Below are 26,874 nucleotides of genomic sequence, written 5' to 3' on the forward strand. Positions count from 1 at the left end.
AGCGGTTTTTACTTATCGGCACCCAATAACCGGGGACTGCCTGCATATTAGATGTAAAATATTTATGTAATTTTACCGAGATCAAAGATTCAGTAACTTATTTGGATTATGCTTGTCTTTTTTAATATTTCTGTGTATTTTTCTTTGCAAAATTCCAATTATAACTGACATGCTATCATAAAAGATAAGAACTAAAACCAACAACATCCCCTGGGTATACTTAGGAGCAATTTATAAAAAGATGTCATGTGAGAGGGAGAGAGGCAGTACATGCTCCCTCAAAGTCAAGATCACAACTAACTCATGAGCTGTTTGCTTCCTTGAGCTTGGCTAGTCTAAAAGGCTAGTCTAATAGTTGCCGTTAGTGAATTTATGGGCTTGGAACCTCTTTCCTGCCTGATTCCTTCAAATTGATGACACACTATATTGATGCTCACCATGAGTGAATCCGTCCACTACCCAAAACATGTCATTGGTACTCATATGAGGGTATCCGTCCATTAAGGGTTAATCTGAAACTTCTCATTATTTTGTATACCATTGTATGGAAGAAAATGTATGAGCCTGAATAGTATAGTGATAACTTGATTAGTTTTCACCTTGGTAAGAGTAGGTATAGTAGTAACAGTTGTAGGAGTGTTCACATGTAGCTCTAAGTCATGTTCTATATTTTTAAGGGTAATGTTGTGAGATGACTTTAGAATTATATTACATGAAGTGTTATAGGATGATAGTTTGAGGTATATTTGGTGTATGAACTATGAGAAAGTTGAAGCGTTTTTAGGTGGGTTCTCATTCATGACTTTTAGCTATTCGTGGGTGGTTGTGGCCCCTAACCCCTTGAATATTAGGGGTCTGCTGGTACTTATTTTGTCTTTCATTTTAATTTAAATAAAAGTTTCATATTTTTCAATTGCCAGTTATCTTTGGATACTGTAGTATGCATTATGATAAGGGAGATGTTTATGTAATTACCTTTCCAATTTCAGGAATTTATGGTACAAGAAATGTTTACTGAAAGTGGAGTTGAGATGGTTGTGTTATTGAAGGATTTGCGACACCAAACCACAGCAAAATTAACTGTCAGTGCATTTATTCAAAAAGTTAATATTCTGAGGGATATTGTTCAGGTAATTATTATGGTGTTCTGTGCAACTCTCTAGTATTAGAATTTCTTCCCGAGTTCAAAATTTTCAGTCACTCTTGTGTTTCAAATATGTAAGACCATGAAAGTCCCTATAAATTGAATAATTTATTCCTAAAAATTGAGTTTACTTTTAATATCTGTTAAAATTTCATAATGATTTAATTCCCAAAGCCCAGGTTACATTAAGGTACACAGTTTAGTAATACTATATTCAAAATGTATTTTAATTAACTGTATTTTGAATTACTTGTAAATAATAGTACTCTCTCATTTATGCATACTTCAGGGTGAGGAGAGTGAAGATATGCTTGAATCCACCTTGGTTTGGGAACGCACTGAGGATCTGAATTGTGTACCGGGGTTTCTTAACAAGTTACAAGATTGTGTTAACTCATCGTTTAATTGCTCATTAAGTGGACCTACTCCTCTTGGGTCTCACCGTAGCTCCAAGAGAAGGCGAAGTTAGTACTACATCAATAAGTGTTACATTACTCTGTCTTGTAAAATTCAGTGGTTCAGAACTTTTCTTGTAAAATTCAATGCCTCAGAACATTTTTTAATCTGATATTTTTAAAATGAATCTTACCTCTATCATGATAGCTGTATTTCCCTCATCAGGTGGGAGGATGATAGCATGTGATCACAACCAGTGTGTTAAATGTTGTAACAAGGATTGTTGTTAACGGTCACTGTGATCTGTGTATTGGTTAGTCAAATGAAATAAATATTTTTTCTAAGTATGTATAAGCAGATGCGAGACGCAGATATGAATAGAAAAAGATAGAAGAAAGATCCTTCTAACTCTAGGGCAGGAAGTGAGGTTAGAAGTAAGAGTTTCTCATCTTTTCACATCCTTTTAGATAGCAGCTCTTCCCACTCTCCTTGTTTTCCTAGTAATGTTTCTCCTTCAAAATTTTATCCTCTCAAAGCTCCCTGCATTGTTCAGGATATGAGGTTTGGCAAATTAGAAGCCAATGTAGTTAGTCTTATGGGTACATTTTAAAAGTTTAAGGAGGTAATCTCCTCAACACTTGCTGCTTTACCGGCCCAGTTTAATTAAACTTTTTTGGGTTCCCCCATGTGGCAGAGTAACTGCCAATGCCCTCCCTCCCTGTTAACCATACCCCAGCCACCCCCTGTAATTCTCCTATTGTTGGAAGTAACATGGAAGCAGGGTATGTCTTGGAGTGGAAGTGGTTGTGGTTAACCTGGCAGGTGTCAAGTACAAGTTGGCAATCAGTCACCGGAAGATAAGCACAGCAAGATCAAGTGAAGTTCACATTGGCGGGAGGTAGATGTGCTAAATAAGGATAAGCGCACTCACTCAATAACTGATTCTGTATCTCCAGTCCTTTCTGGAAGCCACATACTCTTAGCAATCCCTATCCAGAATCTTCCCGTAGTCTTCCTTTTTAAGAGGATTCGGTACAGTGGGTCCCCGCTAGAGCAAGGGTCAGCAATCACGGTTTCAGTTAATCTTGGGTTTTTCTGCAGAATTTATCTCCAAATATATCGCAAAAAATTTACTAATTGGTAAATTTCTTCTTAGAACATAGTAAGTATTCATTTATTACAATATTTTCATTTCATTCTCATGATAATGCTTTTTTATGATAAAAAAATTATTTAGCAGTTTTCAAATATTAATGTAAACAGCAACAATCAATAAAATCCTAGATTAAAATCCTGCAAAATCACAAGGCAGCCTACCAATGTACATAAACACCTTAGTTCAACATTCTCTCTCTCTCTCTCTCTCTCTCTCTCTCTCTCTCTCTCTCTCTCTCTCTCTCTCTCTCTCACACACACACACACACACACACACACACACACACACAATGAAATATGAACTACTCTATCATAAACTTTTATGTACAAAATTAGAAATAATAATTCCATTAATGCATTTGTTTCTTTTAGCAACTAAAAAATTATTTTCCTAATTCTTTTGGTAGTTGGCTCAGTCAGCTGATTCTCAGGATGTAAACATTACAAATTTTGGAACTATCAGTTTTTTATACATATTACGATGATAACTGATCAAAATAATACTACAGTATAAATGGATTCTGTAAGTGAAATAGCATGTTAATGTGTTCACATTAATATTAATATTAACCCTTTAACGCCGATTGGACGTATTAAGCGTCAGTATAAATTGTCTGTTGGGTGCCGATTGGACGTATGGTAAGTCGATATAAAAAAGTTTTTTTAAGAATTCGCGGAAAAATAGTTATAGGCCTACTAGGCGAAAACTTTTGAATCACATGCCTTGGGGGATGCTGGGAGCTCACGGATCAAGGCATTGTTTTGTTTACAATCGTTACGCAGGCGCGCAAGCGCGAATTTCTTTCTTATCGCACTAAAAAGTATCAGCTACACATCTCTGAAATTATTTCGTCACTTTGACATAATTTTTGCACCATTTTATACTAGCCGTTACATGGAGTATTATATATGAAAATGTGCGCAATTTCATGTAAAATACAACAAAAAACAACTCATGGTTGTAGCTTTTATCAGTTTTGAAATATTTTCATATAAATAACGATAAGTGCCAAAATTTCAACCTTCGGTCAACTTTGACTCTACTGAAATGGTCGAAAAACGCAATTGTAAGCTGAAACTCTTATATTCTAGTTAATATTCAATCATTTACCTTCATTTTGCAACAAATTGGAAGTCTCTAGCACAATGTTTTGATTTATGGAGAATTTATGAAAAAAACTTTTTCCTTACGTCCGCGCGGTAACTCTTCCGAAAAAATCATAAATTTTTTCGTCCCATTGTCGTAATGTTTGCACCATTTTAAATTAGCCGTTACATAAAGTTTTATATATGGATATGTGCGCAATTTCATGTAGAATACAACTAAAAACAACCCATGGTTGTAGCTTTTATCAGTTTTGAAATATTTTCATGAATAACGATAAGTGCCAAAACATCAACCTTCGGTCAACTTTGACTACCGAAATGGTCAAAAAATGCAATTATAAGCTAAAACTCTTATATTCTAGTAATATTCAATCATTTACTTTTATTTTGCAACAAATTGGAAGTCTCTAGGACAATATTTTGATTTATTGTAAATTTTTGAAAAAAAACTTTTTCCTACGTCCGTGCGGTAACTGCCGAAAAAATCAGACATTTTTTCGTCCGATTGTCATAATGTTTGCACCATTTTATATTAGCCGTTACATAAAGTTTTATATATGGAAATGTGCACAATTTCATGTAGAATACAACGAAAAACAACCCATGGTTGTAGCTTTTATCAGTTTTGAAATACTTTCATATAAATAACGATAAGTGCCAAAATATCAACCTTCGGTCAACTTTGACTCGACTGAAATGGTCGAAAAACGCAATTGTAAGCTAAAACTCTTACATTCTAGTAATATCCAATCATTTACCTTTATTTTGCAACAAATGGAAAGTCTCTAGCACAATATTTTGATATATGGTGAATTTTTGAAAAACTTTTTCCTTACGTCCGCGCGGAAACTGCCGAAAAAAATCAGAAATTTTTTCGTCCAATTGTCGTAATGTTTGCACCGTTTTATATTAGCCGTTACATAAAGTTTTACATATAGAAATGTGCACAATTTCATGTAGAATACAACTAAAAACAACCCATGGTTCTAGCTTTTATCAGTTTTACAATATTTTCATATAAATAATGTTAAGTGCCAAAATTTCAACCTTCGGTCAACTTTGACTCGACTGATATGGTCGAAAAACGCAATTGTAAGCTAAAACTCTTACATTCTATGGTTATTCAATCATTTAACTTAATTTTGCAACAAATTGGAAGTCTCTAGCACAATATTCGATTTATGGTGAATTTTTGAATTAAAAACTTTTTCCTATGTCCGCGCTGTAAGTGCCAAAGAAATTTTTTCGTCCGATTGTCGTAATGTTTGCACCGTTTTATATTAGCCGTTACATAAAGTTATATATATGGAAATGTGCGCAATTTCATGTAGAATACAACGAAAAACAACCCATGGTTGTAGCTTTTATCAGTTTTGAAATACTTTCATTTAAATAACAATAAGTGCCAAAATTTCAACCTTCGGTTAACTTTGACTCAACCGAAATGGTCGAAAAACGCAATTGTAAGCTAAAACTCTTATATTCTAGTAATATTCAATCATTTACATTCATTTTACAACGAGTTGGAAGTCTCTAGCGCAGTATTTCGATTTATGGTGAATTTATGAAAAAACTTTTTCCTTACGTCCGCGCAGTAACTCTTCCGAAAAAAATATTCGTCCGATTGTCGTAATTTTTGCACTGTTTTATATTAGATGTTACATAAAGTTTTATATATGGAAATGTGCACAATTTCATGTAAAATACAACGAAAAACAACCCATGGTTGTAGCTTATATCAATTTTGAAATATTTTCATATAAATAACGATAAGTGCCACAATATCAACCTTCGGTCAACTTTGACTCGACCGAAATGGTTGAAAAACGCAATTGTAAGCTAAAACACTTACATTTTAGGCTTATTCAATCATTTACCTTTATTTTGCAACAAATTGGAAGTCTCAAGCACAATATTTCGATTTATGGTGAATTATTGAAAAAACTTTTTCCTTACGTCCGCGCGGTAACTTTTCAGAAAAAATCAGAAATTTTTTTGTCCGATTCTCATAATGTTTTGCACCGTTTTATATTAGCCATTACGTAAAGTTTTATATATAGAAATGTGTGCAATTTTATGTAGAAAACAAAAAACAACCCATGGTTGTAGCTTTTATCAGTTTTACAATTTTTTTATATAAATAACGTGAAGTGCCAAAATAAGTGCCAAAATTTCAACCTTCGATCAACTTTGACTCGAACGAAATGGTCGAAAAATGCAATTGTAAGCTAAAAATCTTACATTATAGTAATATTCAATCATTTCCTTTAATTTTGCAGCAAATTGGAAGTCTCTAGCACAATATTTTGATTTATGGTGAATTTTTGAATAAAAACTTTTTCCTATATTCGCGCGGTAAGTGCCAAAAAAATCAGAAATTTTTTCGTCCGATTGTCGTAATGTGTGCACCGTTTTATATTAGTCTATGGAATGTGCGCAATTCATGTAGAATACAACGAAAAACAACCCATGTTTATAGCTTTTATCAGTTTTGAAGTATTTTCATATAAATAACGAAGTGCCAAAATATCAACCTTCGGTCAACTTTGACTCGACTGAAATGGTCGAAAAACGCAATTGTAAGCTAAAACTCTTACATTCTAGTAATATTCATTCATTTACCTTTATTTTGCAAGAAATTGGAAGTCTCTAGCACAATATTTCGATTTATGGTGAATTATTGAAAAGACTTTTTCCTTACGTCCGCTCGGTAACTCTTCCGAAAAAATCAGAAATTTTTTCGTCCGATTGTCATAATGTTTGCACCGTTTTATATTTGCCGTTACATAAGTTTTATATATGGAAATGTGCACAATTTCATGTAGAATGCAACAAAAACAACCCATGGTTGTAGCCTTTATCAGTTTTACAATATTTTCATATAACGATAAGTGCCAAAATTTCAACCTTCGGTCAACTTTGACTCGACCGAGTTGGTCGAAAAACGCAATTGTAAGCTCAAACTTTTACATTCTAGTAATATTCAATCATTTACCTTTATTTTGCAACAAATGGGAAGTCTCTAGCACAATATTTCAATTTATGGTGAATTTTTGAAAAACTTTTTCCTTACGTCCTCGCAGTAACTGCCGAAAAAATCAGAAATTTTTTTTGTCCGTTTGTCGTAATGTTTGCACTGTTTTATATTATCCGTTACTTAAAGTTTTACATATGAAAATGTGTGCAATTTCATGTGGAATACAACAAAAACAACCCATGGTTGTAGCTTTCATCAGTTTTGAAATATTTTCATATAGATAACAATAAGTGCCAAAATTTCCAACTTTTTTCAACTTTGACTCGACCGAAATGGTCGAAAAACGCAATTGTAAGCTAAAACTCTTACATTCTAGTAATATTCAATTATTTACCTTCATTTTGTAACAAATTGAAAGCCTCTAGCACAATATTTCGATTTATGGTGAATTTTGAATAAAAACTGTTTCCTACGTCCGCTCGGTAACTGCTGAAAAAATCAGAAATTTTTTGTCCGATTCTCGTAATGTTTGCACCGTTTTAATTAGCCGTTACATAAAGTTTTATATATAGAAATGTGCACAATTTTATGTAGAATATAACATAAAACAACGCATGGTTGTAGCTTTTATCAGTTTTACAATATTTTCATATAAATAACGTTAAGTGCCAAAATTTCAACCTTCGGTCAACTTTGACTCGACCGAGATGGTCAAAAAACGCAATTGTAAGCTAAAACTCTTACATTCTAGTAATATTCAGTCATTTACCTTAATTTTGCAACAAATTGGAAGTCTCTAGCACAATATTTTGATTTATGGTGAATTTTTGAATAAAAACTTTTTCCTATGTCCGCGTGGTACCTGCCAAAAAAATCATAAATTTTTTCGTCCGATTGTCATAGTGTTTGCATCGTTTTGTATTAGCTGTTACATAACGTTTTATATATGGAAATGTGCGCAATTTCATGTAGAATACAACGAAAAACAACCCATGGTTGTAGCTTTTATCAGTTTTGAAATATTTTCATATAAATAACGATAAGTGCCAAAATTTCAAACTTCTGTCAACTTTGACTCGAATGAAATGGTAAAAAAAATGCAATTGTAAGCTAAAACTCTTATATTCTAGTAATATTGAATTATTTACCTTCATTTTACAACAAATTGGAAGTCTCTAGCGCAATATTTCGATTTATGGTGAATTTATGAAAAAACCTTTTTTTATGTCTGCACGGTAACTTTTCCGAAAAAATAAGAAATTTTTTTGTCCGATTGTTGTAATTTTTGCACTGTTTTATATTAGCTGTTACATAAAGTTTTATATATGGAAATTGCGCAATTTCATGTAGAATACAACGAAAAACAACCCATGGTTGTAGCTTGTATCAATTTTGAAATATTTTCATATAAATATCGATAAGTGCCAAAATATCAACCTTCGGTCGAGTCAAAGTTGACTCAACCGAAATGGTCGAAAAACGCAATTGTAAGCTGAAACTCATACATTCTAGTAATATTCAATTATTTACCTTTATTTTGCAACAAATTGGAAGTCTCTAGCACAATATTTCGATATATGGTGAATTATTGAAAAAACTTTTTCTTTACATCTGCGCGGTAACTTCCGAAAAAATAAGAAATTTTTTTGTCCGATTGTCATAATGTTTGCATCGTTTTATATTAGCCGTTACATAAAGTTTTATATATGGAAATGTGCACAATTTCATGTAGAATACAACAAAAAGCACCCCATGGTTGTAGCTTTTACCAGTTTTACAATATTTTCATATAACGATAAGTGCCAAAATTTCAACCTTTGGTCAACTTTGACTCGTCTGATATGGTCGAAAAACGCAATTGTAAGCTAAAACTCTTACATTCTAGTAATATTCAATCATTTACCTTCATTTTGTAACAAATTGAAAGTCTCTAGCACAATATTTTGATTTATGGTGAATTTCTGAATAAAAACTTTTTCCTACTTCCGCACGGTAACTTTTCTGAAAAAATCTGAAATTTTTTTGTCCGATTGTCGTAATTTTTGCACCATTTTATATTAGCCATTACATGAAGTTTTATATAGTTAAATGTGCGCAATTTCATGTAGAATACAACGAAAAGCAACCCATGTTTGTAGCTTTTATCAGTTTTGAAATATTTTCATATAAATAATGATAGGTGCCAAAATTTCAACCCTTGGTCAACTTTGACTCTACCGAAATGGTCGAAAAACGCAATTATAACCTAAAACTCTTAATTCTAGTAATATTCAATCATTTATCTTTATTTTGCAACAAATTGAAAGTCTCTAGCACAATATTCGATTTATGGTGAATTTTTGAAAAAAACTTTTTCCTTACATCCGCGAGGTAACTTTTCCGAAAAAATAAGAAATTTTTTCATCCGATTGTCATAATGTTTGCACCATTTTATATTAGCCGTTACATAAAGTTTTATATATGAAAATGTGTTCCATTTCATATAGAATACAACAAAAAACAACCCATGGTTGTAGCTTGTATCAGTTTTGAAATATTTTCATATAAATAACGTTAAGTGCCAAAATATCAACCTTCGGGCAACTTTGACTCGATCAAAATGGTCAAAAACGCAATTGTAAGCTAATACTATTACATTCTAGTAACATTCAATCATTTACCTTTATTTTGCAACAAATTGGAAGTCTCTAGCACAATATTTTAATTTATGGTGAATTTATGAAAAAAACTTGTTCCTACGTCCGCGATGTAACTCTTCCGAAAAAATCAGAAATTTTTTTGTCCGATTGTTGTAATGTTTGCACCGTTTTATATTAGCCGTTACATAAAGTTTTATATATGAAAATGTGTGTAATTTCATGTAGAATACAACTAAAAACAACCCATGGTTGTAGCTTGTGTCAGTTTTGAAATATTTTCATATAAATATATAAATTTAAAAATTCGACCATCGGTCTACTTTGACTCGACCGAAATGGTCGAAAACTGCAATTGTAAGCTACAACACTTACAGTCTTGTAATATTCAATCAATTACCCTCATATTGCAACAAATGGGAAGCCTCTAGCACAATACTTCTATTTTTGGTGAATTTTTTAAAATTACTTTTTTTTTTATGTCCGCACATTACGAATTCATGCATCATTTTGTGATAATATTTTCTCTGTGTTGCATTGATCGTTTTACAATTTGTTATATATCAAAATCATCGCAATTTAGTGTACAATACAACAACAAAAAATTAACTCATTAGCTTTAACCTTTTTGCTCACAGCGCGATTTTTTTCCGCTCTGTCATATATTCCAATATTTATATATGATAATGATATTTTTTTTCATCTCTGATGGTTGCATACTAAACTTCAGGCAATGACAAAAAAGGAGCCAAAAATGAACTCTTAATCTTTAAAATTAAGCGTGCTGTGATTTAAAAAAAAACTTGTTTTCCTCTTCGGCGCGCACTCACGAACGCCGCCGGCATATGAGAGACACTTTCGGAAACACCAGCTCGGCGTTTAAAGGTTTATATTAATATTTGAAAATAGAAAATCATTTATTTATCATACAAAAAAAAACATACATCTCTGTAAAATAGAAAGAGAGAGAGAGAATTATTATTTTTATTATGTGATATCATTTGATCTTATTAAACTTACTAATAGAGTATTAATCAATATTAATATTTGAAAATTAGTAAATAATTTTTGTATCATAAAAATGTATTTAGTCATGAAAATAACCTCAAAATACACTGATTAGTGATTTTTATCATCGGAAAAACAGCGAATAGGCGAATCCCCCGTAAACAATGGGTAGATATGGTCCAGAGAGAAATCCGCGAATTAGTGAGTCCGCGAATACGATGGGCCCACTGTATACATATGTGTGTGTTTGTGTACAAGTATATGTATTTTTATATATATATAGTATATATATATATATATATATATATATATATATATATATATATATATATATATATATATATATATATAATATATATATATATATATATATATATATACATATACGATGTATATATATATATCTATACATACATACAGGTAAGTTCCACGTGTTACCCGGGTTACTGGGGTGGGGGTCCATTCTTGAGAACGCGTTGTAACCCGAAAATCGTCATAAGCCAGAACATATCAAAAATTCTAAGAAAACCTTAGTTTTAATGATTTGGAAGCATTCAAAACTATGTAAACTGCATTGTTATTGCATTTTTCATCAAAAAAAAATTTAATTATGGTTATTTTGCATTTTTTGGTGTCATATTTCTTGTGTCAGATGAGCGTTGGAGGTGTCGTAACCTGGAACATATGTCGTAACCCTGGAAAAATAATTTCTGATGATATAATTGAAAAGCGCCTTAACCTCGGAACGTTGTAAGCCAAACCCTTCGTAACCCGGGACTGCCTGTATGTTAGAAATATATATATATATATATATTATATATTATATATATATATATATAGAAGATAAATAAGTTAACCTAGAGGAAGCAAAGGAAATACCTCGGGATAGAGACAGATGGAGAGGAACTGTATCAGCCTTATGCTACTGGCCGGTGGCGGGAAGAGTAAAGTAAAGTAAATAAATAACTTAATAATAAATATTAGACCTGAAGAAGCAGAGTTTCTTTATGATGTGACAAGAGTTGTAACATCTCCTTGTACACCTACTTCCAAGTCTATGGGAAGAATGTTTTATTCCTTTTACAACTCAGTCGTAAGTAACAAAAACAGTTTTGGAAATCATATAAGGTAGCTCTGCTTAACTAGTAGATATTTTTGACAGTGGCCCATCTTTGCTTACTTAGCCCCTAAATGTTTAAGGCCTTCACATCAGATCTCTCGAATCAGGAGATTAGAAATTCTTTTTACTACCTTTGAAGGCTTCCTTCTTGGGTCTTACCTCTACAACCTTTTTGCTTGAAAGTTCTGTGTAGAATTCCCCAATTTACTCTAGAAATCTCCTTCAGTAGAGTTCTGGTTCACATGCTAGGTGGAAAAATTTTATATATTTAAGCGTAAGGGAAGTTTTTATCTCCCAGTCTGTGTAGATCCTCAGAAGGCCGTGTGCAGATTTTCAGAATTGTCTGGCAAAGTGTCAATTAGAACATTTGGTAGTGATGGTTCTCAAGGAAGGATACTTTGTTCTTTTGTTTTATTTACCCTTATCAACTTCGATATCCTTCTCTCCACACTCCTCACTCAGAAAAGTTCAGAGTTTGGAAGGTAGATTAGACAGTTTTTATGTAATGAGGTCATGGAGCCATGGGCGTTTCTTCTTGTCCCAACAATTTTTTTCATAATGCTCCGTTTTTGGCGAGTTATTCAGTTTTATCCTGGCAGCCTTTTGGAAGGATAAAGGTTAAGTTCTGTTGACATGTGTTGCATGTACTTCCACTTCCCTGTACTCCCTCTGTCGAAGTAAAGTAATTTCCTGTGAGTTGAATTCTGAGCAGTATGGCTTCATTTGCGTTGTATCAGAGTTATGTAGTTCTCTTATATTTGGACAACTGGTTTGTTCCTCATCAATTTGTTTTTTATGATGAGGATTGTGTTTTTTGTCTAGGCTTAGAAGTGGGGTTTTTGCTCTAGGTTTACTATGCTTTTCTGACCCAGTCAGTTGTTTATCTGGGTATGAAGATCAGCTATCTCTTGTATTTTTTCCAACAGAAAGATGGATAAACCATTTTCTACCAGTTTTGAGAACTGTGATGGGTTTGTCTGTAGACCTCAAGGACCTGTACACTGTTCTCCTATGTCATGGAGGCATATTTATGGGTCTTTCTGAGAACATTTGATGTCAGGAAGTGGAGGTGTAAACATCCTACAGCTCTAGCCAGCTTAGAATAGTCTTATGCAAGTCTCAGTTCTTACATAAGATGAAAAGAAGACACAAATCAAGAAAATTGTTCATACTGACAAACTACATTATCCTCTGGACCGAGTCCAGCAAAGTAATTTCATTACCTCGTTTTGTCCCAGTAAAAGTCTTTTTTATTGAAGACCAACTCAGCAGATAGGGGCAAGGTCTCCAGTTGGATAGTCTCCTCTTTCTCAGGTTTGCAAGAAGTTGAATGGCTCTCCTAACTTTCTTTCTTGATAGTAGATTTTCCTCGTCTTCTTGATCTCTCTGCATGGAGATTGTCACATGTCCATTATGAGCTAATGGCACTTCTAGAATGGCCAAGAAGCCATCCTTAAATCTAGAAGTCAACCAACTGTTAGTTAGCCTTGTATATCAATAACATTTAGTTTTTTTTTTTTAGTTTTTGTTGAGGTCAGATCATCTTGAAACATTGGTCTGCATTTTAGAAAATTGTTATTAAGGAAATAATATTTATATTGAATTGAGACAACTTGTTTATTCCTTAGGCAGTATCCTTTATAATCTTGAAAAGAGCAGTAGTACCATTGAATCCATGGGAGGGTCTGTGGCTGTAGCAACAGCGATACACAATGCCTTAGCAACTTTGTCATCTCCTGTCATTTCATCCCACCCACTTCAGGCAACACTGAATTCCATTGCTGATTTATACAGCAGTGTTCAGGTAAGATTTATGAGTTCCTTTAAAGTTTGAAGATACTTTCAAATTTGGGAATTTATGGACACAGTTTTAGCCTCCCAATTTCTTACATATTTTTTTTTATTATTATTATTATTATTTTACTTTGCACAGATCATTAGAAACCACATATCTGAACCCAGGTCAACATCATCAGAAGAAGAATATAGCAAGCAACTTGTAGTATTGTTGTGTACTAGTCAGTTAACACTAAAGAACTTATCTTCCTCTGGTTATATAGAACCTGATACCTCTTGTGATAGTTGTATTGAGCTGCAAGAAAAGTTTAGAGAAGCAGAGGTGAAGATCACTAATTGCACATCGAGGATTTTCCAGGTGAGCAGTAAGGTTATAGATACTAGTGATAGTGATGTATTATGCATTGTTCTTTTTGAGAAGTAGTAGTGGGTATATCTTGTAATTGTAAGACTTTTAACCATTTTAAGACTTTTGTAGACTCCAGTTTGGCTTGCTGACCTTTGTTGCTAGTTTTATTGTTGATCTTTCATGTTTAGTTAGCATTTTCTCATAGTTCAACATTCAGAATTGTGTGTATGGATATTTTACTAAAGTATTAAGAACTATTTTATTCCATAATGTCTATAACAAGTGGTATTAACCATTGCATACAGGACTTATTTTAGACAGCTAAAAGGGTTAAACTACCAAGCTAGTGTAGTTAGTAAAGATAACTGTTTTGACTGAAAATATCTTTTGAAGATGAATTTTGTCCATATTATGTAGGATATTCAGGGTCATCATAATACCTTTTGTTTCATCTTTCAGGGAGTTAAAAATGAAGTTACCAGTTTGGTTGAAGAAGAATGTTTGAGATTAAGTTCCCTATCTGAGAGTTTGGCCCTAGACATTGGTAAATTAGCCATCATGTCAACAGTTCCTATACCAGAAACTTCAAAATTAAAACCAGGTGAGATCTGCAAATGTTCACTATTTATCCTTATTTCTTCGTAGCAGTTTTCAGGATTTGGTTATAGGACACTGAAAAAAATGAGTTATATGGTGAGTTTGTTGAGATAAAAGGTCACAGATACTCTAGACAGTGGCCCCACCCCCGGTTTTATGTGTTTCATATTTCCACGGCCCTCTTTGTCGTGGATTTTTGTTGAACACATTATTCACTTTTCCATGGGGAACTTTCACTAATTATTTACTGCATACAGGCAGTCCCCAGTTTACGGCTGTTTTGGCTTGTGACATTCTGAGGTTACTACGCTTTTCAATTATATCCAGAAATTTTTTCCAGGGTTACGGCACCAATCCGATGGAAGAAATATGTCTCCGAAAAGGCAAAATAATCAATATTTGAAAGTTTTTTAACCCTTTAACGCCGATTGGACGTATTAAACATCGATATAAATTGTCTGTTGGGGTGCCATTGACGTATATACGTCGATATAATTTTTTTTTATTTTTTTTTTATTCGCGAAAAATAGTTATTAGGCCTACTAAGTAAAAACTTTTTTGAATCACACGCCTTGGGTGATGCTGGGAGCTCACAGATCAAGGCATTGTTTTGTATACAATCGTTACCCAGGCGTGCAAACGCAGATTTCTTTCTTATCGCACTAAAAAGCATCAGCGACACATCTCAGAAATTATTTCGTCACTTTGACATAATTTTTTGCACCATTTTATATTAGACGTTACATGGAGTATTATATATGTAAAATGTGCGCAATTTCATGTAGAATACAACCAAAAACAACTCATGGTTGTAGCTTTTATCAGTTTTGAAATATTTTCATATAAATAACGATAGTGCCAAAATTTCAACCTTTGGTCAACTTTTACTACCGAAATGGTAAAAAAATGCAATTGTAAGCTAAAACTCTTATATTCTAGTAATATTCAATCATTTGCCTTCATTTTGCACAAATTGGAAGTTTCTAGCACAATATTTCGATTTATGGTGAATTTATGGGAAAAACTTTTTCCTTCCGTCTGCGCGGTAACTCTTCCGAAAAAATCATAAATTTTTTTGTCCGATTGTCGTAATGTTTGCACCATTTTAAATAAGCCGTTACATAAAGTTTTATATATGGAAATGTGCACAATTTCATGTAGAATACAACTATAAACAACCCATGGTTGTAGCTTTTATCAGTTTTGAAAATATTTTCATATAAATAACGATAAGTGCCAAAATTCAATGTTTGGTCAAATTTGAGACTCAACCGAAATGGTCTAAAAAAGGGATTTTGACGTAGGAAAAATCTATTTCTGGGTGATTGGCTCGTGTCGCCCTATGAAATATCCTTAAGTTCATTATTTCTAGGTAAAATTATCCTAAAATTACCAGAGAAAAATAAAATCAAGAAAATGTCAGTAAAAACTGACTCGCTCACTCTATAAAAGAAGTGTCGGTATGGAAATAGGGGCGAGTGGGATCACTACCACGAGTCATTTACCATTTAGACCTTCCAACATAAAATCCCCACCTGAGAGAGCTGATACTAAAGGGTGATGCGACCGCTACTACTACTACCACTGACGCCACGCGGAGAGCAGCGCCCCTAGCGGTCATCCTTAATCTATGAACATCTTGTCCTGCAGGGTGGGTAAAAAGAAATAGGGTGGGTTTCATAGGGCGACACGAGCCAATCACCCAGAAATAGATTTTTCCTACGTCAAAATCCCTTTTCTGGGCTCAGCTCGTGTCGGCCTATGAAATAGTACCAGAGAAACAGACAAGATGGAATAAAAGGACAAATGAAACCCAATAGTAAAAAACTGATATAATATAAGTGAATCAAGACTCATTACAGTATACTAACAAAAGTACTTAAAACTAGCTTATACTAAACAATGGTAGGGTAACCATACCATATTAACATAAAGTACTTAAAATTAGCTTATACTAGAAATGGTGGTACATAATATGTAATGTAAATAGAACAATATAGAATGATTCACTAATTTAAATATTTCAAAATATACAACTCATTGTGTTATACCCTAGCATAAAAAAGGGATTTTGACGTAAGGAAAAATCTATTTTTTCTGGGCGATTGGCTCGTGTCGCCAGCGAAATATCCTTTAATCTATTATTTCTAGGGTAAATGTACTAACACATACCAGAGAATAAAATAAATAAAGAAAAGGTCAGTATAACTGACTCGCTCACCCTCCAAGAGGGTGTCGGTATGAACACTAGGCGAGTGAGACCACTACCACGAGCCAAATGCCAATAGAAATCTCCCACTACAAAAACCCTCCATGAGGGGAGCCGACCCACAGAGTGAGCAGCTCGTACTACTACTACTCCATCCCATGCTGCCGACTGCTGCGCCTCTGGTGGCCATCCTGAAGTTAGCAGACAATCTTGGGCGAAGGGATGGGTAGGGTGGGATTTCGCTGGCGACACGAGCCAATCGCCCAGAAATAGATTTTTCCTTACGTCAAAATCCCTTTTCTGGGCTCAGCTCGTGTCGCTGCGCGAAATCGTACCAGAGAAATAGCACAAGATTGTAAACAAAAGTAATAAAATAAATCAGAATAGGTCTCAAATAAAAGATAAAATAAATATAAAAGAATATAATTGCTAAAAAGATACATATACACAGTGATATAAAAATAGAAATATGCTTAAATTACACTTAATTCTAATCATGTTTCTTAACATAAGGTAATTTACATATATCAGAGGTAAATGGCTTACATGTATCAAATGGTAACTGTGTAAAGGCATGTATCAAAAATATTATAGCAATTAATAAATCAAATGAACAAATCAATCAACAATGATAATATATAAAGGAATGTATATGACTTAATATACAAAACCCGTAACCATTATAAATAGGATGTATCCCCTAGCATAAAAATAAGGGGATAACATCCATGAGATCAATATCTATAATCATCCGTGAGTGTCCCTAGCAAAAAAATAAGGGGCACCCACTACAACATCATAAAAGCAGCTAAGACACAACGTGAATGTAAATGAACAAGGCAGGAATAGACGAACTGTTTGGGTGAGGCAGTAGAAAGGAGGACTGAATCTTCTACTACAGATTAGCTAGAGTCAGGGGAAACTATGTTACCCGCTGCTACTGCTGCTGAAAATTTCAGAGCTTCCAAGGACTTAAGGTAATGACGTTTGAACACTGTCGGCGATTTCCATCCGGTATACTTTTTCAACTCATCGAAGTTCATATGTTGGAAATAATTAATTGAGGTGGCTACTGCCCTGACATCATGTGCTTTCGGGAAAGAGTCAGGATTGGCTTGCTTAATAAAGTACAGGATTTGTTGGCCTGATGCCTTTAATGGATAAAGTTCCACCTTTTTCCCTCCTAAAGAGGGTGGGGGACCCGATGAGGATGAGGAGGTCCTGGACAGAAAGGCTCGTAAGGTTGAAACTGGGCAAAGAGATACATCTTGTGGAAGGGTATGTACCTTCCAAGGTTCCCCACCTCATCAAAGGATCTTCATTCTTTGCTAAAAAGCTACGTTCCGGAGAAAGTAGGACTTCCCCTGTGGGAAGGAATTGAATATGATCCGGATCTCTGGATAGAGCCGACAGTTCTGAAATTCTTGCTCCCGAAGCTAAGCTTATAACTAGGGTTTTTCTTACGAGCATTATAAACGAGCATGTTGTCATTATTGGTTTTCTGAAGCCAGTTTTAGAACATCGTTTAAGAACCATGAAACTGACGTAGGCCTTACAGAAGGTTCGAAGTCTAGCACATGCCTTAGGAATAGACGAGAAGTAGGAATCCGTCAAATCTATGTTGAACCCCAAATTGAAATATCTTTTTCAAGGCTGACTTGTTTGTCGTAATCGTGCTAGCTGCTAAACCTTTTTCAAATAGGGATCTGAAAAAGGATATAGCTGAATTAACTGTCATGATTCTAATATCTGATTCTCTCAGGAAGATTGCTACTTTTTGACAGCAGCATCATACTGTCTCAAAGTTGAATACCCTTTTATCGGATTCCAAGAAGAGAATATTCTGAGGGTCAATATTCGCATCTCTTTTTGCCGCAAACTTCATGAAATCCATAAAGTAGGGTTTTGAGAATCCCTGAGGAAGCGAAACACAGTCTTCGTTTGTACTGACTGGGAGAGCCTGGGATTGGGGATCCGAAGAGGGCGAAGGCCCAGTTCCAGAATTAGGGGATACCAATTGCTCTTCGGCCAGTCTGGGGCTACTAGAAGCCACTTGACCCTTGAATGTCCTGAGTTTGTTTAAAACTTTCATGAGAAGATTCACTGGAGGGAAGACATTAAATCTTCTTCCAGTTGTTCCAGTTCTAGAGCCAGGGCGTCCGTGGCATAGGCCAGAGGGTCCAGGTTGGGGGTGGGGGCTACATAACACGGTAGTTTGTGGTTGCGCTTGAGATGCGAAGAGATCCACCTGTAGCCCTGAACTCTTTGAAGGATCCATTGGAACGAACTGTTGTCCAGTGACCATTCCGACTCTAGGGGCACTGATCGGATAGCGCGTCTGCTATGACGTTCTCACTCCAGCTATGTGAGTGGAGAGAGATGCCAACTGAACTTGTCTGCCAGGGAGAAGATGGCTACCATGACATGATTTAGATGACGTGACTTTGGAGCCTCCTCTGTTTATACAATGTACTACCACTGCGCTGTCCAGGACTAGCTTTATGTGGAGGTACTTTGGTGGGTCGCAACCTTTTTAGAGTCAAGAACACTGCCATTGCCTCCAGTAGTCGTTTATGTGGAACTGACGGAATCTGAGGTGACCAAGTCCCTTGAACCTTTTTTTGACCTGGGAATACCCTCCCCACCGATTAAGGACGCGTCTGTGGTGATGTGATCCTGGTTGAGGGAACTGAAGATGGTACTGACCACTGACAAATTCTTGACTTTCGCCCACGGCCGAAGTCGATTCTTTAGAATCAGAGGGACTGAGGATATTTGTTTGTCCCCTGGACCTGAAACATTTGCTCGTGAGCGCCAGATTCTGGTTAGGTCTTTCAGTTTGGCTTTCATTAAGACGTTTGTCACTGATGCAAACTGGAGAGAACCCAGGATCCTTTCCTGAATCCTCCTTGCCGCCAGTTTGCTGACTTAGAAATTGCTTGACTGACTTCGCTATTTCTTTCCTTTTGGCTGATGGAATCGACAGAGTATGGGAGGATAGATTCCATTGAATGCCCAGCCCACTGAAAGTTTGACTCTGGAGTGAGTCTTGACTTTGGTCCTGTTTATCTTGAAGCCTAGATATTCCAGGAACTGAATAACTTTCAGTGTAGCTCTGTTTTGCATTCCTCGACTGTTGAAGCCCAGATCAACCAATCGTCGAGATACGCTACTACCATATCCCTTGTGACCTGAGTTGTTGCACTACCACTTCTGCTAGCTTCGTGAACACCCTGGGTGCCACGTTGAGTCCGTAAGGGAACTACCTTGAAGGAGAAGTTTCTGGTCTCCTATCTTGAAACCCAGATACGGACGGAAGTGTCTTGCAATAGGGATTATGATAGTAGGCGTCTGTAAGATCGATAGAGGTGGTGACGGCCCCACGGGGAAGTAAGGTCCGCACCTGTGAGATCGTGAGCATCTTGAACTTGTCACAGCGGATGGCTAAGTTTAACCGCGGGACAAGTCTAAGATTACCCTTCTTTTTTGTGAGCCTTTCTTTGGCACGCTGAACAAGCGACCTTGAAATTTTAATTTCTTGACTCTCGCTATAGCTCCTTTCTGAAGGAGGTCCTCCGCGTTACTCTGTCAATTCCTTGGAAGGAATAAGTTGACGGAAAGGTTCTGGATGGAGGTGGGTTCGTCAACCAGCTCCAACCCAGGCCTTTTGACACTATGCTCTGAGCCCATTCGCTGAAGTTTCCACCGGTGGCGAAAGTGAAACAGCCTCCCTCCTACCTGAAGTTCTTCATTGGTTCTGGTAACCAGCCTCGGCCTCCTCTTGAAGTGCTTTCCCCTATTAAAGGGGCCTCCCGTCCTCTCCCACGAAAGGAACGCTTACCTCTGGCCTCCCTTACCCGATCGGTCATACTTCTGTGAAGCTTGACTCTCGAAGGCCTTGATTGTAAGCTGGAGAGCTGGCGTAAGAGGTGGAGGGCTGAGGCTGAGGGGATATCCACATAAATTGGCTGTGATTGAGCTTTAGAAGTGGAAGGTTGGGCCTGTTTGCACTAAGGGGGCACCGATGGAACTTGCTGAGGAAAGCGTGGCTACTTTTTCTGGTAAGGTTGGAAAACGCCTGGGTTTTCCTCTGTCCCTTACCTTTAGCTGTTAGGTCTTGCCTCCTCTTTAGCCGTAATGGCCCCAACAACGGTCCTTAAGGCTCTGGTTCAGCCTCGTAGCCTCTGCCTGACTTCTTTCACCATAGCTTCTGGGAAGAGATCTGCTCCCCAGATGTTAGACGAAAGTAACCTATTCGGCTCATGCCGAATGGGTTGCCTCTTGTCAGACATGCTTCCTACAATTCGTTCTAGCAGTGGCAAACTCAAACATATCTGACTGTACCGTTTGAGTCAGGGATTTGGTCATGAGCTTAAAAGCGGTTCTGAGCCTAGGCTATGGTTGCTACCTCGGTCATAGCCATAGAGTTAATTGATCTGGCTAATCGCGATTTCGCGTCAAACTCAGCCTGAATAAGGCTATCTGGGAGCCTGGGTAGCTTTTCACCAAACTGCTCCATAGCACAGTCCGGTTTGAGTTTGCCAGCTGAGAAGGTGTTCGGCAAGTCTTCCCACAATCTCCGGCTGAGGGGAGTAACGGAGATGATGGGATGCTTCCTTTAATTGAGGTATGGGTTCCCCCTTCTCTGGGCCGCTGGGATGGTAGACCTCGCGATCTTTGTCAGGAACGGGAGCGGGGTACACTCATCCATTGTGAAAATGGTAAAGGGACTCTTAAAAGGTTGTATCTTGGTATTAGAACAATCCATGTCCTCTAAACACCTGAGCCATTCTCTCTGAGCCTGGTCTCGTGAATAGAGGACTGTCTCCTTTGGTACCCTATCATCCCGAACCATGGCTGAAGCTGTGAGCCTTGCGTAGCCTATGAACGGAGGCTGGAGGTCTTCCGGGTAGAACTCGAAGTCCTCTATCCTTCGAGTTCCAAATTCCGGTATAGAAATGAGACCGTCTTGGAAGGGGGCGTATGACGCTACTCTCCATGGGTTGTTCATCGAGAACGGAGGTAGCGAGTCATACGGAGGAAGCTGAGTTCCACTTGTATTGGAAAGTGGAGGAGAGGCTAGAGGAGCTTCTCTCAGTCCGGCTATAATGGAGTCTTGGGAAGTAATCCTATCCGACAACCAAGAGAGATCATTTGTTCCATGCTACTCTTTAGGGACCCAACCAGGTCGCCCACCTGTTGCAACAGGCCAGCATTGGAGTCCAAAGCCGGAGCTGCTGCGGAGGTGGAGGGGTGGCTCTGAATCGGAACCAAGGGTAGCGGAACTGGTGACTCTGCCGGAGTGCGAGATCTCTCTCTGGAGGATTTACTCCTCGAGGACTTAGAGCCGGAGCTAGAAGCTTTAGACCTGTCTGCTCCGGGATTCCCAGCCGGAGACTTACGCGAGGAGGATGAAGCCGAAGCCGTCTTCTTAGACGACGACGACGTCTTTGTCAAGGATTTCACTGCTTGACCCTTGACCTTAGGTCTAACCGAAGCGTCAGGAGGAGTATACAATTCATCACCTGTAAAGCCTTGGAAGGATGGAGAGGTTTGCAGGAGTAGAAGAAACAGTTACGCCCAAGGGTGACCCTTGGGTGTCCACCTTACCTACCTCGACCACAGGTCGTCTAACACCTACCATAGGTTCCACATTAATATCTAAAGTCGCGACGTCCGTGGAGATATCCTGGTCTTGGTCAGTTAATGAGGCAGCCAGCTGTTGTTGGATGAAGGCGATAGTCGGGGCCGCCTCTACTGGGTCGACGTATCCTGTCGCCTTGCCTCCGGGGAAGATTAATACCGCCAACCGCGTTTCTCTAGGATGTAGGGCATACCCTTGGCGGCGTTCTTCCCAAAACCGCCGACCCAGGCCCGCAGGGTTGCCAGTGCGGTATCCCTCACTGCCGGCGCCTGGAAGAGAGGGCGTAGATTAGATTTAAGAATCACTTAAAACTAAAACTTAAAGTATAACTTAAACTTAGATGCCTTAAGTTAAAGTGAATGATGAAAACTTAAGCACTAAAACAGAAGCGGAGCACGCTACCGGAGATGGAATACTTACCCCGTCTAAAAGCTGGCTCACCAGATCGTAACATATGGTACACGTCTCATGGTACCAGACCTGGATGTCCCCGCCGTGCGGAGTCGCGCATGGAGCATGGGGACGGCCAAACTTCGTGTCCACATGGGTCCTGAAGTGTGGCGGCGCATCCCGGATGCTCACAGTTGGTGGCCTGTAAGTGGGAAGACACATGAGTATCTTAAAGAATATCACTTACAGGCTAAAGGACAGAAGAACTCCGTTGCATGCCGGAGCTCGGAAAAAATTTGGGCATAACCCCTCCCTGAATCGCCTGAATAGGCTATAATCCCGGAGAGATCCGGTAAGACATGTAAGGGAGGGGAGGATGGTTTAAGGTACTTAAGATAAACTTATAGTTAATCTAATAACACTTAAACCTAAACTCAAACGAACCGGACCAAGTCCAGTGCGTAGCGGAGTGTAGTAACTCAGCAATACGGTAAGGTTAGCAGGGACCCACTGTATGTTCCGGTCCACTCTACTGGGTGGACTAACATCTTTCCGCTGGATACCAGGACTCCGGTCAAGAAAGGAGCCCTAGTAAGGTGGGAAAGAGCGAGAAGACATACAGGCTCGAGCTAGCACGGAGCGACAAGGTAGCAACGGAGGGGGGGAAAGGCCAGTACCCCCCACCACGTTACCACCCGGCCGGACCGAGAAGCCGGAGAGGTCGAGTCCAGTCTGGGTCTGTCCCGACTCCCTAGCCCCTCCGCCTGGGGGGAGAGAGGGAGGCAGGCTCGGGTATGTGGAGCGAGCATGGGCAGACCGACCCACCCTCCCCCGACTCTATGGAAGAGCGGAAGGGGGGGAAGGTGACTGGGCAGCGTCTGGCTGTCTCGTGATCACGTAGTGACCACGAGGCGTAAGACCAAAAACAAGACAAACTAAGCCTAGGACAAACCAACTGATCAGAAGAGATGCTATCGGGAAGCAACTGAACTGAAAAGCGGTAGCATATAGGCCCACTGGGCCAAAACCAACTGATCAGAGAGAAGCTATAGGGAAGCAACCGAACTGATGAGCGGTAGTATAGGCTCAATGAGCCAGGACCTAGGCTAAGCCAGACGCCTAACTAACCTAACTATAACAAAATACATAATATAATTAAATAAAATAAAAGAAAGAAGGCAATATAGTAGGAGAAAAAATCCAGGAGTGTACGACTAACCCGAAGGCAAGTCTACCACTCAAAGCTAGTCAGAGGCCGATACTAAGAGCCGGGACTAGGGTCTGGATAGAAGAAGCCTACATAAGGTAAAAGACATGCATGCATGACAAACCTGAGTAGACAGTACCCTAAGTAAAGCGGATAAATAATATAGAGCGTACATAGATAAGGGGATGTTCTAGGTATGGGAGACCAAGAACGAACCACCACGAGGCAGAACCATGCTGCCATGGCTTCCGACCCAGAGTTCGTATTTATACCTAAAAAAACGGCAAATACTGTCTCAGGGCCGGAAAAAACCAACTAACCATAAATACTGAGTACTTAACTTAGCTGCTGCGATAGCTGCACGCTCCATTATAGATAAATCCAACGAAAGGGCACAAAAAACACAGAGAAAAAATGGCACGTGTGACTCGAGTGCGCTAACTGAAAAGGATGGCCACCAGAGGCGCAGCAGTCGGCAGCATGGGATGGAGTAGTAGTAGTACGAGCTGCTCACTCTGTGGGTCGGCTCCCCTCATGGAGGGTTTTTGTAGTGGGAGATTTCTATTGGCATTTGGCTCGTGGTAGTGGTCTCACTCGCCTAGTGTTCATACCGACACCCTCTTGGAGGGTGAGCGAGTCAGTTATACTGACCTTTTTCTTTATTTTATTTATTCTCTGGTATGTGTTAGTACATTTACCCTAGAAATAATAGATTAAAGGATATTTCGCGCAGCGACACGAGCTGAGCCCAGAAATAAGGGTAGAAACACTGAAGTACATTATATGTACACAACGTGGATGCCCCTAGCAAAAAAATAAGGGGCATTCCACCAATACGATCCTAGCGGCTAAGGCTAGAGTATCACGAGAAGCATGGCAATAGGGTGAGGCATGTTGGACGAGGTAGGTAGAAAGGAGACCTGGAATCTATACTACAACTACTGTGCAGTATGAGGAGAAACAATCTTTCCCGCTGCTACTGCTGAAAATTTTAAAGATTCCAAGGACTTCAGGTAATGACGTTTAAAGACTGTCGGTGATTTCCATCCAGTATACTTTTTAAGATCCTCAAAATTCATATGTTGGAAATAATTAATTGAGGTGGCCACTCCTCTGATATCATGAGCTTTAGGAAATGATTCAGGGTTGGCTTGTTTAATGAAGTAAAGGATCTGTTGTCTGATTCCTTTCACTGATAAAGTGCCACCTTTTTCTCTCGTAAAGAGAGGACCTGAGGATCTAGAGGATGTACGAGATAGAAAGGCTCTTAAAGTTGATACTGGGCAAAGAGAAGGATCTTGCGGAAGTGGGATAACTTTCCAAGGGGCCCACCTTGCAAGAGGATCCTCATTTTTAGCTAAAAAACTGCGATCCGGGGAAAGTAGAAACTTCCCTGAGGGGATAAATTCTACATGACCCGCATCTCTGGATAGAGCCGACAGTTCTGAAATTCTGGCTCCTGAAGCCAGGCTTAACAAAAATAATGTCTTCCTGAGTAGCATTATGAATGTGCAAGACAAGTTGTCAGTATCTGAGGCTAGTTTGAGGACATCATTCAAGAACCATGAAACTGAAGTAGGCCTTTGAGAAGGTCTAAGTCTAGCACAGGCTTTGGGAATAGATGTAAAGTAAGATTCCGTTAAGTCTATTTGAAAGCCCAACTGAAAGATTTTCTTCAAAGCCGATTTATTAGAAGTAATTGTGCTAGCTGCTAAACCTTTTTCAAATAATGATCTGAAAAAGGATATAGCTAAGTTAACTGTCATGGTTGTAGTGTTTGATTCTTTCAGGAAGGATGCTAACTTTTTAACAGCTGAGTCATATTGTCTAATAGTTGACTCTCTTTTATCTGATTCCAGAAAGAGGATGTTTTGTGGATCAATGTTAGCATCTTTTTTAGCCGCAAACTTCATGAAGTCCATAAAGTTAGGGTCTGAAGAATTCCTGAGGAAGCGAACACAGTCCTCATTTGTACTGATTGCGACAGCTTGGGATTGGGAATCCGTTGAGGTCGGAGACCCAATTCCAGAAGCAGAGGATACCAGTTGCTTTTTGGCCAATCTGGAGCGATCAGAGCTACCCGTCCCTTGAAAGTCCTCAGCTTGCTCAGAACTTTCAAAAGAAGATTCACTGGAGGAAAAATGTAGATTTTCTTCCATTGATTCCAGTCCAACGACAGGGCGTCTGTGGCATAAGCCAGAGGGTCCAGGTTGGGGGCCACATAGCAAGGGAGCTTGTGGTTCGCTTGTGAGGCGAAGAGATCTACCTGGAGACCTGGGACTCTCTGGCATATCCACTCGAATGACCTGTCGTCCAGGGACCATTCTGACTCCAGAGGGACTGACCGGGAAAGTGCGTCCGCTATCACATTTCTTACCCCTGCCAAATGAGTGGCAGATAGATGCCATTTGTGCTTGTCTGCTAGAGCAAAGATAGCTATCATGACATGATTCACGTGTTTGGATTTGGACCCCCTCTGTTGATGCAATGTACTACCACTGCACTGTCCAACACTAGTCTAGATGAGACTCTTTGGGGGAAGGAGTCTCTTCAGAGTAAGAAAATAATTGCCCATTGCCTCCAGAACGTTTATGTGGAGCTGGCGGAATTGAACGGACCAAGTCCCCTGGACTTGCTTGAATTGAGAATATCCCCCTCAACCGGACAAGGGAGGCATCCGTGTGAATAGTTAACACCGGAAGGGGATATGAAGGGGTACCAATTTTGGCAAGATTCTTCACTTTTGTCCATGGACGGAGCTGATTGCGAAGGATCTGTGGAATACTGACAAACTGTCCCGAGATTTGACGTTTGCTCTTGATCGCCAAACTCGATTTATATCTTTCAGTCTTGCTTTCAGGAAGATGTCTGTCACTGAGGCAAACTGAAGAGAACCTAGGATTCTTTCGGTTTCTCCTTGATGCTTGTTGCTTTTGAGAAATTGCCTCACAGACTTGGCTATTTCTTTCCTTTTGACCACTGGAATTGACAGATTGTGGGAGGATAAATCCCATTGGATTCCTAGCCACTGAAAACGAGACTCCGGAGTGAGTCTGGATTTCGTTTTGTTTATCTGGAACCCCAGATGTTCCAGAAATTGTACTACCTTCTTCGTGCTTTGAGGCATTCCTCGACCGT

The 26,874-nt window shown here is 38.4% G+C and overlaps 1 protein-coding gene across 1 annotated transcript in view; it reads left to right on the forward strand.

The window, feature by feature from the left end:
• Window positions 1-438: 438 nt before the first annotated feature.
• LOC135226737 (uncharacterized) overlaps window positions 439-26,874 on the forward strand; it is an 80,727-nt gene continuing 54,291 nt past the window's right edge. The window contains exons 1-6 of the mRNA XM_064266446.1: window positions 439-489; window positions 990-1,130; window positions 1,434-1,608; window positions 13,172-13,347; window positions 13,477-13,698; window positions 14,149-14,290. Coding sequence (XP_064122516.1) covers window positions 439-489; window positions 990-1,130; window positions 1,434-1,608; window positions 13,172-13,347; window positions 13,477-13,698; window positions 14,149-14,290 — 907 coding nt within the window. The remainder of the gene's footprint in view (window positions 490-989; window positions 1,131-1,433; window positions 1,609-13,171; window positions 13,348-13,476; window positions 13,699-14,148; window positions 14,291-26,874) is intronic.

The sequence above is a fragment of the Macrobrachium nipponense genome, chromosome 15 (assembly GCF_015104395.2).
Source record: "Macrobrachium nipponense isolate FS-2020 chromosome 15, ASM1510439v2, whole genome shotgun sequence".
Taxonomy (NCBI): domain Eukaryota; kingdom Metazoa; phylum Arthropoda; class Malacostraca; order Decapoda; family Palaemonidae; genus Macrobrachium; species Macrobrachium nipponense.